The following is a 17569-nucleotide window of genomic DNA, read 5'->3' as shown; positions in this document are numbered from 1 at the left end:
CCTGCTAATGGGGACACTCATGTGGAGATTGTCGCATTTTGGATTAGTGGCAATGGGGAGGTGGTGGCTGTGGAGGATGGCTAAGAAGCGATTGAAACTGGTTACAAGATGTTTGGTGATGAGAAAGGGAGAGTTACAGAAGTGGTTGGGGTAGAGAGATGGGACCAAAGAGGAGTTGTACTAGAGTCGTTGATAGATGAGGCTAAGAGAGTGAGAGGGTCTTTTGGAATGAAGACGAAGTTGTGATGTATGTTTTGCACCATAGAGGGCTAGACATGTTATTGTTGTTGACGCCGAGCTCATAGAGGTAGCGAAGGTTGGTGAGGTTGAGGATAGTATTGTTGAAATTTTAGCATGGAAGAGGGTTTAGTTAAGGAGATAGTTGATGTGAGGACCAGTGCGGGTGCGTGTTTAGTTCTAAATCGATTATTCGCTGAATAAATTTGGGTATTTATATAGGATCAAGAAATTTAAATAATATCTTTCGACTAGTTATTTTGGATGAGATTTTAGATTGTTACCAATGGTATTGAGTTCAAAAAAATATTATAGGGCCGGAGGGGATGGTCTTCTTGAAAGCCTTGGGTAGGCATAGTATTGCCATGAGATTGGGGAAGTTAGATGGTTGGGGTTCTGGAGCCTTGTTTCTTCTTCATTTTCTCTTTCCGCGGCTGCCCATCATTGCATGCTGCCGCTAATCGATTGCCGGTCCCCCAACTTCCACCCACCACCACCATGGTTCTCGGGAGCTCTCCTTTCTCCCATTTCCTCTCCATCTTCTTCCCTCGACTAAACTATATTAGGAGCCCTATTCTTTTCTCTCTGTTTTCTGTCTCCGACTCTCTCATTTTCTCTCTCTCTCTCAACCATTCTCTCTCTCTCTCTCTCTCTCTCTCTCTCTCGTATTAGGCGGCACCATCGTCCACCGGAGTTGCAAGGCCTTCAACTCTTTTCCACCTCTCTCCCAAATCCTCACCTCGTGTCCTTCTCAACAACAATTACAGTTGAAACAATTTCTTCCATTTGTAGCCCCTATGAAAGACAAAGTATTATGGTCATTTTTTATTTTTCGTTAATGGTGTTAGGAGACAAATAGATGGCTGAGCTACATTGCAATGGATAATTGAAATTTTTACAAATTTGGAACCCAATCGTGAAGGAATATCTCTGTAATTTTTTCTATTAACAAATATAGACTTTTATTCAATCTTTTACCTGGAAAGTTCATTCAACTTTCCAAATAAACTAGAACTCAAAACCACCTTTAATCACCAAAATTTTCATTTAGTCTTCATTCCCACCCATATATCATTTGGTTTGGATCTTTGAGTTTTTAAAAGAAGATTAAAAATAAGTAATTTGCTGTTCTTGCATGAGCACCCGCTTCATGTTTAGAAAGAAAGGTGGATGACTGGGCGGAGCCGCCATCGCGATGGCTGAACCTGGCCGGCGGGGACGCGGAGCGGCTGCAGGTGCACGTGTAGGTCTGCCTGGAAGGAGGGAACCATGTGATGAACGAGGTGGCCTCGAAGCAGCTGCCGAAGCCGCCCTATCAGGCTGGCGGAGGTGGGCGTCCGGCCGGCGGACAACCTGGTGCCGATGAAGGTGTCCATGGATGGGGCCTGCGGCTCCACTGACCGCGTACATGGTGCTCAAGTACGGGCCCAAGTGGGGCGCGCGCACCTGCACCATCCTCGACAACTTCAACACCTGGTGGCCGTGGAAGGAGCAGTATGCCTGGGACGTGTTCGACCCGTGTTCGACCCCCACTACACCGTCCTCACCATCGCCGTTTTCGACAGTGCCCAGATCCGGCTATGGATGCTAGACGCGAACCGCCGTAGGTGAAGATGTTTCCACTGCCGGCGGTCCAGCAGGCGGAGACGAAGAAGATGGGGAAGCTGGAGCTGGCGTCGTGGGTGAGCCTGATCCAGGCGTACGGGAGCCCGATGCTGCCGCCGGGGACGGTCCAGCAGGATGTGCTGCGGGGAACGGCCGTACGGATCGTGCCGGCCCGGCTGGGGCTCGAAGTGGAAGTAAGTTGGAACAAGGGTTCGAATCCCCTGCCGGGGTGGTGGGGTGCCTCTCCAAGGCCGCCGGGCTGGCCCACTGGGTCCACTCCGTCTGCATGTGGGAGCGCCCCTCCATCGCCGTGCTTGTACACATGCTGCTGGCCACGGTGGTGCTCTCCCAGGTGGGTAATTGCCGTGTTGTTGTGCTTCTTGATATCTTTTCTCTTTCTCCTTTTATATTTCTTCTTTCATGCTTCTATTCTTCTTTTTGTTTGTGCTTTTGGGTTTATGAGGAGGCTGTTATGATTCCTGGATGAGGGTTTTGCTACGTTGATGAGCGAAAAATGGCTATTTTATTGACGGTGAGGTAATCTTAAAAGGCATTCTTGTATCTTTGTTGCGAAAGAATGATTTACTTTCTTTCACGTCAACCATTGGATCGTGCAATAGCCCCTTCAAGACTGTGCAGGCATATGAAAGAAAGAGTTCGGATTGCTTTGCAATCTATGCGAGGCACGATCAAATGGTTGACATTGCAAAAGAAGATCAATCATTCTTTCGCATGAAAGATATTATTCGAACTAGATGGCCTGCTGCTGTTCTTTTGTATGCAACCATACGCAGCCACTTAGGTGGCATTTGTTGACCCAAATGGAATTATCGAGGTGATCTTAGATCACTGGTGATCCTTATATCCGAATAATCTGATCTTTGATGATTTAAGATCACTGCGTTTGGTATACTATGTTCCAGCAATTAAAGATTTTCGGATATCCATGAGTCCATGAGTAACCTATTTGGTATTCTATGGGATTCTAAGATCATTCACTATATAATACCAAAATTACTTCTGATATATTCCATAAAAATATATTATTAATCCTATAAAGTATATCAATTGTTATTATAAAATTAATACTTTTATTTATACTTATAATATATCATTTTTAATACTAATAATTCTTTTGATTAGGAAAATAAGGTAAATAGAAGTAATATATTAAATATTTTCATTATAAGAATATAAAGTACAATAATATATTTCTACTATAATTTAAAATTATCATTGAATAATAATATGACAATAATATGATTAATAATATATTATAATGCAATATATAATATCAATATAATACAATATCATATATAATATATTAATGGTATTTTGATATACCAATTTTTCTGCTGGACTGAAGGATATTTTTGTCCTCAACTTTCACCAAAATCACTGTCCTGGGGTGATTTTAAATTTCCGACCTCAAGAACGGGCATTCTATCACTGGGTTGGATGGTGATTTGAGGATTGGAGTGATTTGAAATCATTGCCACATAGGATCATTGTGGTGTAACCAAAGGCGGTGATCTCATCACCTCCATCCACATCACCCTTGATCTTAGGATAATCGCCCCATACCAAACGACTTCTTAGATTTACCAGTTATGGTGAATGGTGAATCCGTGCCTTCTTTTTTCTTTCAACTTCTCTATTTTTTGAGATTTTTCTTTTAAAGATTCTGTATTTTTAAGATTTCTTTTTTTTTTTACTATTATTAGTGTTGCTATCGTGCCACCTTTCTCGTAGCTGTCCCCTAAACCTTCAGGGCCAAGAACCACCAAACTCCTTCGTTGAGCCCTTATCTTAGTTAAGGGTATTGTAGTCCTAAATATGTACACGACTATCACATTATGCAATCATCTCAGGCAGGGTATGCCGTACCGGCCGGTACGAATCGGTCCGGGCTGGGACCGGTATCGGATCAGCGTGGGATCCGATACTGGAAGTTTTTATTGAAAAACTGGCTGGTATGACTGCGGTATCGGTACGGGGCTGGTACGGGACCGGTACGTACCGGTTTGGGCCGCCATCGGTACGCTGACTGGTACCGTTATGGTGAACCTTGATCTCAGGTAAATGGAGATGGCTGGCGGGACCACATTGAATCACTTAAGGAATTTAATTGAAACTTTATAAATATGAGGGGTTGTGAGTAAAATTGACCTTAATTTGAGTAGGTGTATTGGGTAATTTTCACAATTATTACCATTTATAAATGCATAACCGCCCCACATAGCTAAAAGCAAAAAGGTGCATGAACCTAGAGCAGTTAATTATTACTCTCCTATCAACTCTAACCCAGTTCATTTAACTCTTTTATATATGTAAATCATTAAAATTTCCAATTAATTATTATCAATTGGTAGAGTCTTCTTGCTAATATACATCCTCTATATTTTATTCTCCATTAAAACCCATTAAGGAAGAAATAGTCACCCCGTATAGACATTTCGATAGAAAGAGTGAGAGAGGAGAGGAAAGAGAGATTAGGAGTGGAGAAAAAGAGAAGTGATCATTTAGAGGTAATAAGGTGAATAGGTGAAACATGGAAGAGGTTCTCATCATTGGTGCTGGTCTTGCAGGTCTCTCCATTGCAGCGTTGCTTAACCTTCTTGCAATCCCTTTCACCATCATCGAGAAGGAAGATTGCCGCACTTCCTTTTGGAAGATGTGGACATATGATAGGATAAAACTTGATCTCCTTAGGCTATTCTGCTCCCAACCTGGGGTGCCACACCCTGCCACCTCTCTTCAAGGAAAAGACATCACATATTATCAAGACGAGTATGAGAGGCTTCTAAAGATACACCCTATATATGGGAAAAATGTGCACTCGATGAAGTTTGATGAAGAGGCCAAGCAGTGGAAGATAGAAGGTTCTAACACCGACACAGGAGAGTTGGTCACATATGAGGCTAGGTTCCTTATCTTAGCTACAGGGAATAATAGCAAAGGCTTGATCCCTGATCATCCTGGGCTTGAAAATTTTACAGGGGAGATTGTCCATTTCCACAACTATAGGAATGGTGCAAGGTACAATGAACAAAAGGTTCTTGTTGCCGGCAGTGGGGCGTATGTGACGGAGATTGCTCATAATCTTTCAACTTTTGGGGCAAATCCAACTATTGCAATTTGGAACCCGGTATGAAGATTTGTATTAGAGTATTGTTCATTATATGGTTTTATTAATATAATTCAGTTTGTTTATAGTATTCCTTATGCTTTGATTTCTTGATTTCATAATGAATTTGCTTGAAATAGTTATTTGTGCGATTGTATAAATCTATTCTTTTCTCTTCTTTTCCTTTTTAAAAAAAAGTTAATATTGGCAGAGATGATAAGCTTTAGTCATATTTTATTACTGAATATCTATTCTTTGACATGCTTGTAAACTTCAAATGTTGCTCTCATCTTCCTTTTTACTTGGTCTTTTGTGTGCTTCAGTGAGATGTGCTAGGAATGAGTGTCTTTTTGTTAAGCAATATCATGACGACAACCATTATATTGAAAACTGTTATGAACTGTGCAAGAAGAGTTGCAAGGGTTACATATGAATAGTTTTTTATTTTTTTTTGATATGGCAGTTTTTAGCTTATTATTTTTTTCTAAGTGAGGTCTAGTCTATCATCATATTCTCCTATTGTAAAAAGATGAGATAATGTATTCAAGGAAAGTAAAGGATATATGTGCTTATTTGATGAGTAGATAAGTCCAATGGTTGTATGCATAGTATTTCTAATGTGATCTTGAATAATCTTGTTAAGGGGCCAAGGAAATGAATGACATGTCTAATGCTTTTAGCTTCTTTGACATTGATAAGGTTGCGTCATCATAAACACCCATTTCCCCCTACACGAACTTGTGAAATTAAGGTTGTATTGAACAACCCTTTTGCTCTTTGACCCTACTTTCTCGTCTACAGTTTTTTACTCTTTCTTTTCAAATTTTAGATTTTTTTTGCTGTTATACTACTTCACATCTAAAACTAAGCAACCATATGTTACATTATGACATGCATAAGTCCTATGCTTTAATTTCTTTTATCAAAAAATTTTGGTACTACCTAAGCATATCATTCAATGCTTTTCTGGAAGCACTGTTTTTAGAAAGACTTTTCTGGCAAGGTAAATGTGTTGGGATGGGCCAACTACAAGAATGAACTACAACATGATACATTCAATCGACAAACTTTTGCTTAATCATGATCCAATTGGTAACATTAGAACAAAGGTCATGCATAGCTAGGTTAAAACATCTCAATAGCTTTTAGGTTGAATAAGAAAAAGGTTTTCTTCATTGATAATTGATCCATGACAATAATGTGCCAAAAATTCAGTCCTAATTCTAAATTAAATAAAAGAATATCAGATTGGATTAGTGATTGTTAGGGCTTAAGTTTGTCCAATCCTTGTGGTAGTTTAACATAATGCATATTACTGTCAACATGTTCAATGCATGTGAGAGAAAGCCTGAATGACAGTAATCACGCGAGAGGAATAATAAATGACTGTGATCCGGTCTAATAATACAGTCCTATTTGTAGCTAATGCGGTCCCCCTATTTGTCTCTCTGAAGTAAGAATTCAATTCATAGGAGTGGAGTGCACATTTATTAAAATAATATAGAATGCCTAATTGGTTTAGAAATAGTAATGTTACATAAAGGTGTAGGCTCATGGTCCATGGTCAAAGGTCAAGTAGTCCGCATTTTTATTAGTATGGAGAGGAAAAAGCTTTTGGAGAAATGAAGTGTCACAATTTTTGTAATTTCTTTGCAAACCCTTTTTCTTGGTCATGGAGCTTCAAGAATAGATATCAAGACTCTCTTAATGGTCTACATGATAGTGGGTAGCTCCTCCCCAATATAAAGACTCTCTTGCATACAAGGATCGCTGTGTCGGTACTAGGGCCCATATTAGTTGCTCGGCAGCACAATTCATTATGCCCCCATGCCGTTTCATGTTAGCTCTTTACGGACATAGCAGAGAGGGCAGGGGAGAGGGAGAATGGAAGAGAGAAAAAGAGAGAGAGGGAGGGTGGCAGATGGCCAGCGGAGGCTGATGGAGGGCTGCAGAGGGGGCGGAGGAAGGGCTCCGCCCTTCGATTCCCTTATTTTGTTCGAAACTGGGGTCCCAGAGGGGCCTTTTTTTATTTTGAAGAATTTAAGTAAAGTCGGTGACCTGCTTGCCGACTTTATTAATTTTTCTAAAATTAAAAAAGTTATTTTAAAAAAATTAAGTGAAGTCGGCAACCCCCTTGCCGACTTCACTTAAATTCTTCAAAATAAAAAAGTAAAAAAGGGGCCCCTCTGGGACCCCTGTTTCGAATGAATCAGGGGACTCGGAGGGCGGAGCCCTTCCTCCACCCCTTAGCGTCCCGCTTCGGCCCTCCGCAACTCACCGCTGACCTCCGCCAGTCATCCACCACACTCACTCCCCCCTCATTCTCTTTTTTTTCCTCTTTTTCCTTCTCCCTCTCCCCCTTCCTTGTTGGTTTCTCGATGTGAAGGCAAAAATCATCTCGATCCGGCGTCGGTATGGCTGAGTACACTCAAAACCAGGCTATGGGGATGGTTCCGCAGACATTGCTTACATAACTTTAGAAAGCTTTATGCTAATCGTACCACAAGTACTTCTATGACACTCCATTAATCAACTTGAAGGTTCCAACTTACCAAGTTGGTCATGTCTCTTAGTGTTCTTACTAAAAGCGTTGGTTCAAATCTCAACTTCACTAAGCTTGGTAGGCTTGTTGGTATATAGGAGAAGACATTCCATATTGTGTGGCCCATTGCCTATGGGCATTTTCTACTGTAAAAGAAAAAAAAATCAAAAACAACACAAAAACCTAGGTATATCTCGATATGGCTCAAAACCATTACCACCTTTCTGTAATGGATGAGCAATAAATGCTTGGGCTAAGCATCAGTGCATGACTCATGCCCATTGTTTCCTTACTATATTCCCATTGGTTCCTTCAACATTCCAAAATTTGTTATTTTTACCAATTATTGCATCCATTGCAATAATGATGAAAATTGAGTAAACTTGCAAATAGTTCCCTCATGATGAATAATGGGCTCATGTGATCCCCTTTTATTTCTTGAGAGAAGGGGTTGAGAAAATATGAAATCACTTTTAGTGTAAAAAGGGCCCAAGATAAAGAAAAATAAAAAAAAAAGAAAGTGGAGGTGAATGAAAACCAGAAGATAAAAACAAAGCTAAAATACACTATTAAGTGAACATAGAGGGTAGGGAGACCGAAATCTGATTGAGGGGCAAATTTGGACCAGTCAATAATAAGTAAAGCACGCCAGCCATCAATCTCAACGTCAAATTCAGAAAATAGATATTTTCTTTCGAGATGCCTCTGGGACCAGATTTGATTTAGGAGTCCTCAATTCAAAAAAGAGAGTGACAAAACAGCATTCAAATCTCTTTTAAGAAGCTTTTTGAGGAAAGGGCGGGAAGAGAGTCATTTTTCTAAATTCATCCCACAGGTCTCTCCTATCAATAGTTTAACAGCGTGCATGAACAAAAAGGAGGTGTACCTGAGTATTTTAAGATTTGATCTTTGCGTTGGTAGAAATGAATTGGGCGTTGCCTTCAACTCCCTAAAGCATTTTGTTGCTTGCTATGCCCTTCCTCGTCTCTGGGTGCCTAGGTATTTATCGTAAGCCTTTCCTTGTTTGAACCTCGCCATTAATGTTAAGACTATACCATCTTAAGGTGCTATTAAATGGAAGGATTTATCAACATCCATGAATGATAAATCATATATCGAACTGCCGAATTAAAAAAATTGGGTGCTATCATAGTATCAGCTAAGTTCACGGGCTGAAGATAAGTGGATTCGAACCGCTGACATCCGCCACAGAGTAAACCACTTCCTCTCAGGCCCCGCCCGATTGATTCTATCATAGAGGCCAACAATAGACAACTCCCCCCCCGAACACAGCTTACAAATTTCATTGTACTGTGCTCTCAAAAGAGCAACTCTTCGCAAAATCTTAAAAGGTGCTAAGTTGGAATATCATTCTAAGGATTTTTGTGGTTCCGGAGAGTCCAACTATAGAAGAACCAGGAACGGAGAGCTCCACCCCTTTTTCCGCCTGACTCTTTGATCCAAACTTGAATACTTCAAAGTTAAATTGCTTTCCATTCATATACACCAAGAAGTAATTTTTACCATAACAGCCCAATGAGTTCTCGAATTCTTCCAGACCAGCTGTTGTCTGTAGGATACTCACACTTTAGATTGAGAGGTCAGGAATAAAGAATGGCTTAGATGCAACCTGAAGTGCTCCCACAATGACAAAAGGAAGGGATAAACAAGGAATAAGTGATCCATACTTTCCTCTTGCTGCAGAAGTAAGGGGCAAGCCAAGAGGGCATTCTAGTTCCTTTTAATGACATTGTCTGCTATGAGGATTTTGTTATTGATGGCTAGCCGCATGAAAACTTTTTTCTTCTTGTGATAAGAGAAGTTTTTTTTTTTTTTTTTGAGGTAAATCATTTTCACATACTTTTAACAAAACAAAAGAGAATAGAACCATGAGAATACAACCAATACAAGGAGTAGATAGAATAGGAGTAAGAGGAAGAATATGGTTGAACTAAATCAGCACGAAGATCATTGGTTAAAGATTGGAGGAACTGAGTGAGCCAAGCAAGAATCACTAGAAAATTAGGGAGATCCATGATGTGAAAGAAGCACTTATCAACAACATAGAGGTATTCCTATTAATAACTTACTAAATGGCGAATGAGTTTAGAATATTAGGTTCAATGGGATTTTGATAGAGGTGGTTGAATTTGAATATTAGGGAGACTGGAGACCAATACAAGAGGTTTTAAATATACTCATTGATAATCAACTTGACATAAAAGCTTATTCATTAGGTTTTTGTCCAACCATACATTCACCATTCTTTCTCACATTATTTATTTTCATACTTGACCTGTAACCAAGCTCCCTCTTCATATGTGAACTTATCAAATTGATGTCAACACCCTTTGAAGTGTAGTCCACGACTTCTGTAAAACTCAAACTTATAATTGACTTTCAAGAATCCTACCTTTCATTATGAGCCTGACGTCAATGTCATCTCCCTCAAGGTTGATACACTACTTTCTAGAAAAGCTTTGTGCCCCTATCAATTTAGAAGTTTACCACATTACTATTGTAATCGAGAGCTATCTACCATCCAGGGGTCACACTTTACTACTGTTACAAGTTTGCTCTTTCAATAAATATGCTACAAGAACACTCCATTGAGACCTTGTGCCAATCTTGCAGCTTGTTCCATAAGAGTTCGCACATCCATCATAACTTCTCTCCACTCTAAGAGTCCATTGTTATCGCTCTAGTCCAAGAGCTAGTCACTCTTATAGAACCACGCTATATCAAACTTCTATAATTTTGTGCTCTTTTATAAATCCTATCTGAGTATATGTCTTATTTTTCTGCATAAAAGACACTAATATCAACACCTTATTGCTTGGAACTCCAAGGATCTTTACAAATTTGGCTCTGATATTGCTTGTAGGGAAGATAAGAGTTTGATAATGGAAGGCTGTACCACCCGAATAACCCAGTTTGGGGCGGTTTTGCCCCTCGGTTCGAGAAGCAGGTGACGGGGAGAGGGAGAAGGAGAGAAAAAGAAAGAGAGAGAGAGAGAGAGAGAGAGAGAGAGAGAGAGAGAGAGGGAGAGGGCGATGGAGTGGGAGAGAGAGAGAGCAGAGGGATGGGGCAAGAGAGGGCTTCCCAAGCCGCCTCTCTTTTACAACGCCATAACAGGGGTGGAGCTTCTATATCAAAATGAAATAGAGGTTTTGATAGGGCTTGCTAACTTCACTTTAAAAAAAAATTTATAAAAAGAGGCTGAAGCCTCTATTTCATTTTGAAACAGGGACTCCATCCCTATTATAGTGTTGCAGAGGAGAAGGGGCTTTGAAAGCCCTCTCTCCCCCTACCTCAGCCTCCCACTCTCTCCCTCCCTCCTCTCTTTCTCTCTCTTCCTCTCTCTCCTCCCTCTCCCCCTCCCTCACTGGTTCCGTTGTCGTTATGCGCAAGAATAGCACGGCATGACACAACACCATACCATACTGTACCGTTGGCCTACTGGCACAGGTGTCAGTTCTGGTACTGCGGACCTTGGGTCTGATACTTTTGGGGACGCACAGAATCAAAACCCAAGGAACTTGGGATACATGTTCAAACCGAAGCTGGCCTAAAAGCTTAAGCATGAGTTTTGGGCCCAACTAGCAAATCAAACCTTTTTCGTTACTATTTCATGTAGGATTGTCTTTTTATACATGGATTCTTAATAATCTCACCATGATATCTGAATTCTTCCCACATCCTCATCAACACTCCCTTGCATCTGATCCACTACTCTTAAGCCAGTTCCATTTGAGTGCTTCATGTGCTCCATGTAGTGCTCCAACTGCGAAATCATGCTTTTAAGCTATGTTACACCAAATTCAAGTTCACATCATGTGTCTTCTCCGCTGCACCATCATATGCTCTCGCATGCTTTTCACCACACTCGGGTTCACTCATTACACTATAAGCATGACTATTGAAGAACGACGTCTGAACTTGTGCTTAAACTCAGCACTACTACATCGAGTCCACTTCATCAACTTGGCGCACTATGGCTACAAAACTCCACTCTACTAGCCCACATGTTGCCATTATAAGATCCGCTAGTACTGGTACTCATCATCGCTTTAAGAGTTATGTACGGGATCGTTACCCTTATCTTTGATACCATTGTTGAATCATAGTATCAAGAGACCCCTCTTTTATCTCACACCCTCTCTCGGGCACGGTAGAAGATAACACTCATCAAGAGATAACAACTCTTGGATTACATAAGGGATTCAATACGGAGGACGAGAGTCCAACATAAGGAGCCTTGATATACATGTTAAAACCCAATTTGATCCAAAAACTTAATCCATGAGGTTTTATGCTCGAGTATATATAATATTTCTTGATCACATTATTTGCTTTACGTGGGCCTAAACCTCCCATATGACCTTTAACAATCTGCTCCCTTCATGATTAGCCTACCACATTGACATCAGCTTTCACTCCAGTCTGATCCACAGTACTCTCCAGACAAGCCTCACGTCATATGTGACCTTTAATATTGAACTATTTTAGTTATTTTTTTCTCTTGTAAGAAATCCATTGGTCAGATGAACTAAATAGAGATAATTCTAATTATTTCCATAGTAAAGGAATAATACCTTTTCCCACCACATAGGGCTATTAGTTAATTAAGCTCCCTCTAGTTTAGGATGCTGTGATCCTAAAATGTTAGAACATTTCTTTGTTTTCTTATTCAACAATAATGACAATTTAATAAATTGTAATTGGGTTGCTCCAGATAGGTATAAGCTTTGTAATACACATTAGGAGATGGCTGAACACTTATTCTTATAAGCTTTCTTACAATTTGGAGATCCTTCTCTAGTAGAATAGGGGCAGCATCATTTCTTCAAGAACTGGTCTTTATTTGGACTCAATAGAGATTGTCTATCACAGTGAGTCTGAAAATTAGTTGGAATTCTCTTGCTACTATTTGTTATAGGATTATTTGGATGGAGGGAATGATAATTATTTTTTCTCATGTTCGAAGAGATTTCTGGCAAGTCCATGATATTAATTTCTTTCTTGTTCTCTAATTGGATTAGAGGAGCTTGGCAAAGAAACTTAAGCTCCTACCCTTTTCCTCTCATCAACTCTTTTTGCTTCATTCCTTTATCTTCTCTCCTTCCTTATCCAATGTATTTTTCTTTTCTTTTCTTTTTTCTCTACTCTTCTCTTTCTCTCCTTTCCTTTGCTCCCTCTTTTCATATCTAATTTCATCATCTTAATGGAAGTAATTGAGCTTGCCCAATCTTTCTAAAAGAAAATGAAAATTGCTTAAAACCACACATCTTTTTGTTAATAGAATGATGGATATGCTTTTAATGTTAGCTTGACTCTCCAACATTCCATTCTTTTTTTGTGGTAGGAATATGATATAATTGATGCACCATATGCTTCTAGGACTTTTCATTTTGATCGCACCATTAATTAGTTATCATTGGTTTAAAAATAATGTCAGAATACATATTGAGATATTAATAATCTCTATTTGACAAATTTCATATTGACAACAGCGGTTCATGAATAACTTGTTTAAGGTGTTTGCAAGAGCATAAGTCCTCTTAGATTCTTGAAAATATATCCATTGAGTTAATCGCAATCATAGGATCTTAATTTGATGGATAAAATGTTGTTGTTTAATGGATATTTCAAGCATCAAAATAAGGCCAAATTAAAAAATTCATAAATCATTTTGTATGAAATAATATATTGAATACTTACAATTACTTAGTAGATATTTCTAGTAAATTACAAGTTCTATAAGAACATGTGTATGTATATTGTTATATGTATATGTCTATGTATATGTATGTAAATATTAAATTTATCAACTAAAGTCGAACAAGAACTAGTTATGTAATTCTGAAGCTTGGGTTCTTGCTAGTTCAAGATGTTACCAAGCCATGAAAAGAACCAAACATAGATAATTGTGAACAGCTCCCTAGTTGATAGCTCAATCAAAGCACCTGTAGAGTTTGGTCTAACTCAAAATACAATTCATTGATTAAAAGAAATATATTCTAATGCCATTTCTTGGACAATGATATTGTTCTCTATAGTGGGAATTTCATAAATATATTAGATTTTGAGAAAAAATATAATTATGTTTTTTTTGATTACTTGGAAATAAAAGGTAATGGTAGCTTTTGTATTCAAGTTAACAATTATTTATGAAAGAAATTATGAAACTTATACAGATATCAGCTATATTGTTTCTATGTATGATTTTATGAATGTAGCAGCATACTAGAAAATGCTGGGATTTGCAAAATAAATTGTATATCTATCCACAAATAAATCTTCAAGTTGCATGTGATAAAGTAGAAACATAGTATCTCTATTTCTGATAACTGCACCCCCTCTCCTCCTCTCTTTTCACTCCAGGGTCCCTCTCGAATCTAGTTTATAGGCAAATTAAGGTTGTTCAGCTTAAAATATAAGAAACTATAGGTTAGAATACAGGTTGATAAAATGGGGATAAATGAAGATTTTAGGCTTCTCCGTGAGTTACATATTACATTTACTGTATATTGTCGCTGGTGCTCTATTTTCTTATTATTTACCAATATTTCAATAACTTTACCTTCTAAACAAATTAAGAGTATCTTTAATTTAGTTACCTATAATTTCTATTGTACTTAATAAAAATTTATATGTTTTTAATTCAAGAAAATGTCAAACTATTGAAATTGCATTATAGATATCATTAACAATACTTTCCATTTATGAATTTTTGTGATTAAATAATCCAATTTGTGAAGCTAAGATGAGCTATACCTTATGGCACCTCTATGTGGATAATAAGAAATTACTTGTAATACATCGTCTTATATTGTTTGAATGATCCTAACCATTGTTTGCCTTACCAGCCCGAATCGAACAGTACGAGACATACCATATCATATCGGTTCGGTACCGGTATCCGGTAGGGATGGTGTATCGACACTCGTTATGCTGAAAAGATCCGATACCGTATTGTACCGATACAATACTAGTGTGGAACCGGTACGGAGTCCGGTACCGAAACAGCAAACCTTGATCTTAACTATATATTGTAAAGTAATTATAACATCTTTTTTAGGGGGAATAATTGTAGAATAATTATAATTTTTAAATGATAGTTTTATCTCTTGTTAATGAAACTGACGCAAATCACTTTTAAGTTTGATAGGTAGCTCATATTTTGGAAAAAGACATAGTTTTAGTAAATGAGAATAGTAAGAAAGTAATCTGTTAAAAATATTTACTGACACTTAATTTGGCATGTCATTTTCGGCACTTTTGATGTATTATTTTACTTTTTCAATAAATTACTAAAATTATCAATTTTATAATGAAAAGGCACTAATAGATGAGTGTGAATTTAAAATATGTAGTTAGATTAATTGAGACCACATGTAATGACCATGATTATAATATATGAGCTATTCTGTTAATTAGAAAAAAAGTAAAATAATACATCAGAAGTGCCGAAAAGACCACATGTAATGACCGTGATTATATGAGCTATTCTGTTAATTAGAAAATGTCGAATAACTTTGAATTCATGAACATATTTACTAGTCTGATTTATCTTCGTAACAGTTGCCATGTGTTGTCATGAAATGAACTAATCATATTATTTTCTTTATATGTGATAATCAAGATTGCACATGTGATAAGGGGTGTCTCTGGCAAAGAGATAACATTTTGGGATGGTACTACAGATCAATTTGAAGCAATAATTTTAGTCATGGAAGGTGTTGAAAATCCTTTTCTACTGGTAATAGTACTTTGTCATTATCTCCAAACATTACATTTGTACCATTTCTTGATTTACTACTCATATGCTAAAATGCTTATTAATTATATTGTTCTGTAGGATGGCATTCATGCATACAAGAAAGCTGGAATGTATCAAAATATTCGAACATATTGGAGAGGAAAATATGGCAGTTTCCGTGCTGGATTGACAAGAGGAGGACTACATGGTGTGGCCATAGATGCTCTAAATATAGCCACTGATATTAAGATGGTCTACTATGCTAACCATGGTTGATAATTCTACCCAATAGGTTGTGATGTTGGATGCTCTAAGTATAGCCTATGATATTGAGATGGTCTATTATGCTGATCAAGGATTATAAATTTGACCCAATTGGCTGAACCTATTTCTGAGTTGATAAATTATATACTTACAATGATATTGAGATGGCCTATTTATACACCTCAAAACATTACTTTCAAAACTCCATAGTAGACTTATCCCCTCTTTCTTACTTTGCTTCCTTGAATGCGTACCTTAATATATTTAAATACAAATTTCTAACAGGATGGCATCTAGAATTAGGGTCGGTTTTTAGTTGATTGATTACTCAATGAGTTTGGGTAATTCTCGAAGTATGCAAGTTCTAGCAGATAATTTTGAGCTGTAATCAGTAATAGACTTATGAGTTTTCATGGGAGTAGGATAATTTAGGATGGGACATTATGATAATGTGATCATAGATGGTGGTGAGGTTAGTTGGAAAATAGATATGGATGTTAACTTTTCACAGTTCCTCAGTCTGATCTTTGAGTGATCATGTATTAGAGCTTGCAAATGTCGGGTTAGTTTGATTTAATGTAATACAGGGAGAGATTTTTTTTTTTTTTTTTTTATAGTGTTGCGTTCTATCTCTCCCCCTTTTTCCTCCTCCCAAGTTTTCCATCATTCTGTCCGCATATTATTAGACCCCAAGGGTTAACAGTTTACTGGCCACTAGTAATTCTGATTAACTATAGCACATACAACATGTCAATAAGCTTATAGCTAGGTAAAATAGAACTAGAAGATCAGAACAACAGCAAAACAGTGACAACAACAAGATAAAGAGCAACGATGGCGACTGGAAAGAGCAAAATCACAAGTTCAATCAAGCATAGGTATTGGCAATATCCTTGATAGCATCACCATTTTGACTCGCCCCGCCCCCTCAATAACCTTACACACCTCTTTTACTTGGTTGTTCTCAATCATCCAGCGCTGGAAATCCAAAGTAATTGCTGCATCCTGGCGACATATGATGTAGATCTCATCGACCGATTCTTATTGGTCCTTAGAGGACAGTGGTGTCTTCGATAGATCCTCTTGAAACAGTGAATCATGACCAAGGTTTTGGCCAGTGTAAGATCCTAACAAGGATGGATGTAGACTCGTCAAGCATCGGCCATCATAATCTCATGGCCTGATTTGTAGTGGTAGGAACATGCATGCAGAGTTATGTACGTACCTCAGACGAGCAGAGCTGGCAGAGTATGGATGCCATATAATACTGGGGACTAAACATGATGGAAGTGGGACGTTTGTCTTGGCCTTTGATCATCCGAGGGTCCATCGATAATGACATTCAAGCCCTCTCAGCATACTTCATTCACCAATGAAGTATGGCAGTTCCTAGAATAACATGGTGAGAGACTGTTGAGTTCTATATATGGTCCTTTTTTCGCTTGCATTCATTTGGAATGCATACAGACTAATAAATCCTTAAAGCTTGGGTTGGTTGCAGGCAATGCAAGAGGAAGAATTATAAAATGTGATGCAAGTATACAAGCTATAGAGCCATGTGGGATTACCCTCTCATGAGAAATTTTTACCTATTCATATTTGAAAAGTTAGTAAAGCCTAGGGTTAGGCTATGTAAGTTAATAAGCAAAAGGAACAACCTTTTTCCAGTAAGTGAGGCTCCTTCATGAATGATCAATACGAAAATAGAGCTTCAGCATTTGTTTTTTTTTTTTTTGATGTAAAAGCTTCAGCATTTGGAGGTACAAAAAAAAAGAGCAGACTAATATGGAGGCCAGGGAAAATAGTTTGGTTCGACTGTGAGCATTCTTCTTTAGATGCACTTCAAGGAGGCCAAAAGATGGATATTTGCCCATGAACTCTCTTCAATTAGTTGAAGGGGTCTTCGGATGATGCACGCCTCAAGATCACAAATATCTTCTGGCTTGCATATAATTACTATATTTCTTGTGTGCATGATATGCCGTTTGTTAGATAATTAAGAGAATTTTAATAGATAAAATATTGAAATATA

The 17569-nt window shown here is 38.1% G+C and overlaps 1 protein-coding gene across 1 annotated transcript; it reads left to right on the top strand.

Annotated features, from left to right (window-relative positions):
- On the top strand, positions 1–15739 carry LOC103695463 (probable indole-3-pyruvate monooxygenase YUCCA10). The gene is made up of 4 exons (XM_039123690.1): positions 1–2194; positions 4431–4990; positions 15157–15273; positions 15373–15739. The coding sequence occupies exons 2-4, from the start codon at positions 4517–4519 to the stop codon at positions 15547–15549; spliced, it is 768 nt and encodes a 255-aa protein (XP_038979618.1). The 5' UTR covers positions 1–2194; positions 4431–4516; the 3' UTR covers positions 15550–15739.
- Positions 15740–17569: the final 1830 nt, after the last annotated feature.

The sequence above is a fragment of the Phoenix dactylifera genome, chromosome 2, assembly GCF_009389715.1.
Source record: "Phoenix dactylifera cultivar Barhee BC4 chromosome 2, palm_55x_up_171113_PBpolish2nd_filt_p, whole genome shotgun sequence".
Lineage (NCBI taxonomy): Eukaryota > Viridiplantae > Streptophyta > Magnoliopsida > Arecales > Arecaceae > Phoenix > Phoenix dactylifera.
The sequence above is the reverse complement of the archived record's forward strand: the minus strand, read 5'-3'. Positions and strand labels throughout refer to the sequence as shown.

Coding starts and splice junctions, on each gene's coding strand:
- LOC103695463 (XM_039123690.1), top strand. CDS start 4,517: ATGTGGACATATGATAGGATAAAACTTGATCTCCTTAGGCTATTCTGC. Junction 4,991..15,156: donor CTATTGCAATTTGGAACCCG/GTATGAAGATTT, acceptor GTGATAATCAAG/ATTGCACATGTGATAAGGGG. Junction 15,274..15,372: donor TTGAAAATCCTTTTCTACTG/GTAATAGTACTT, acceptor ATTGTTCTGTAG/GATGGCATTCATGCATACAA.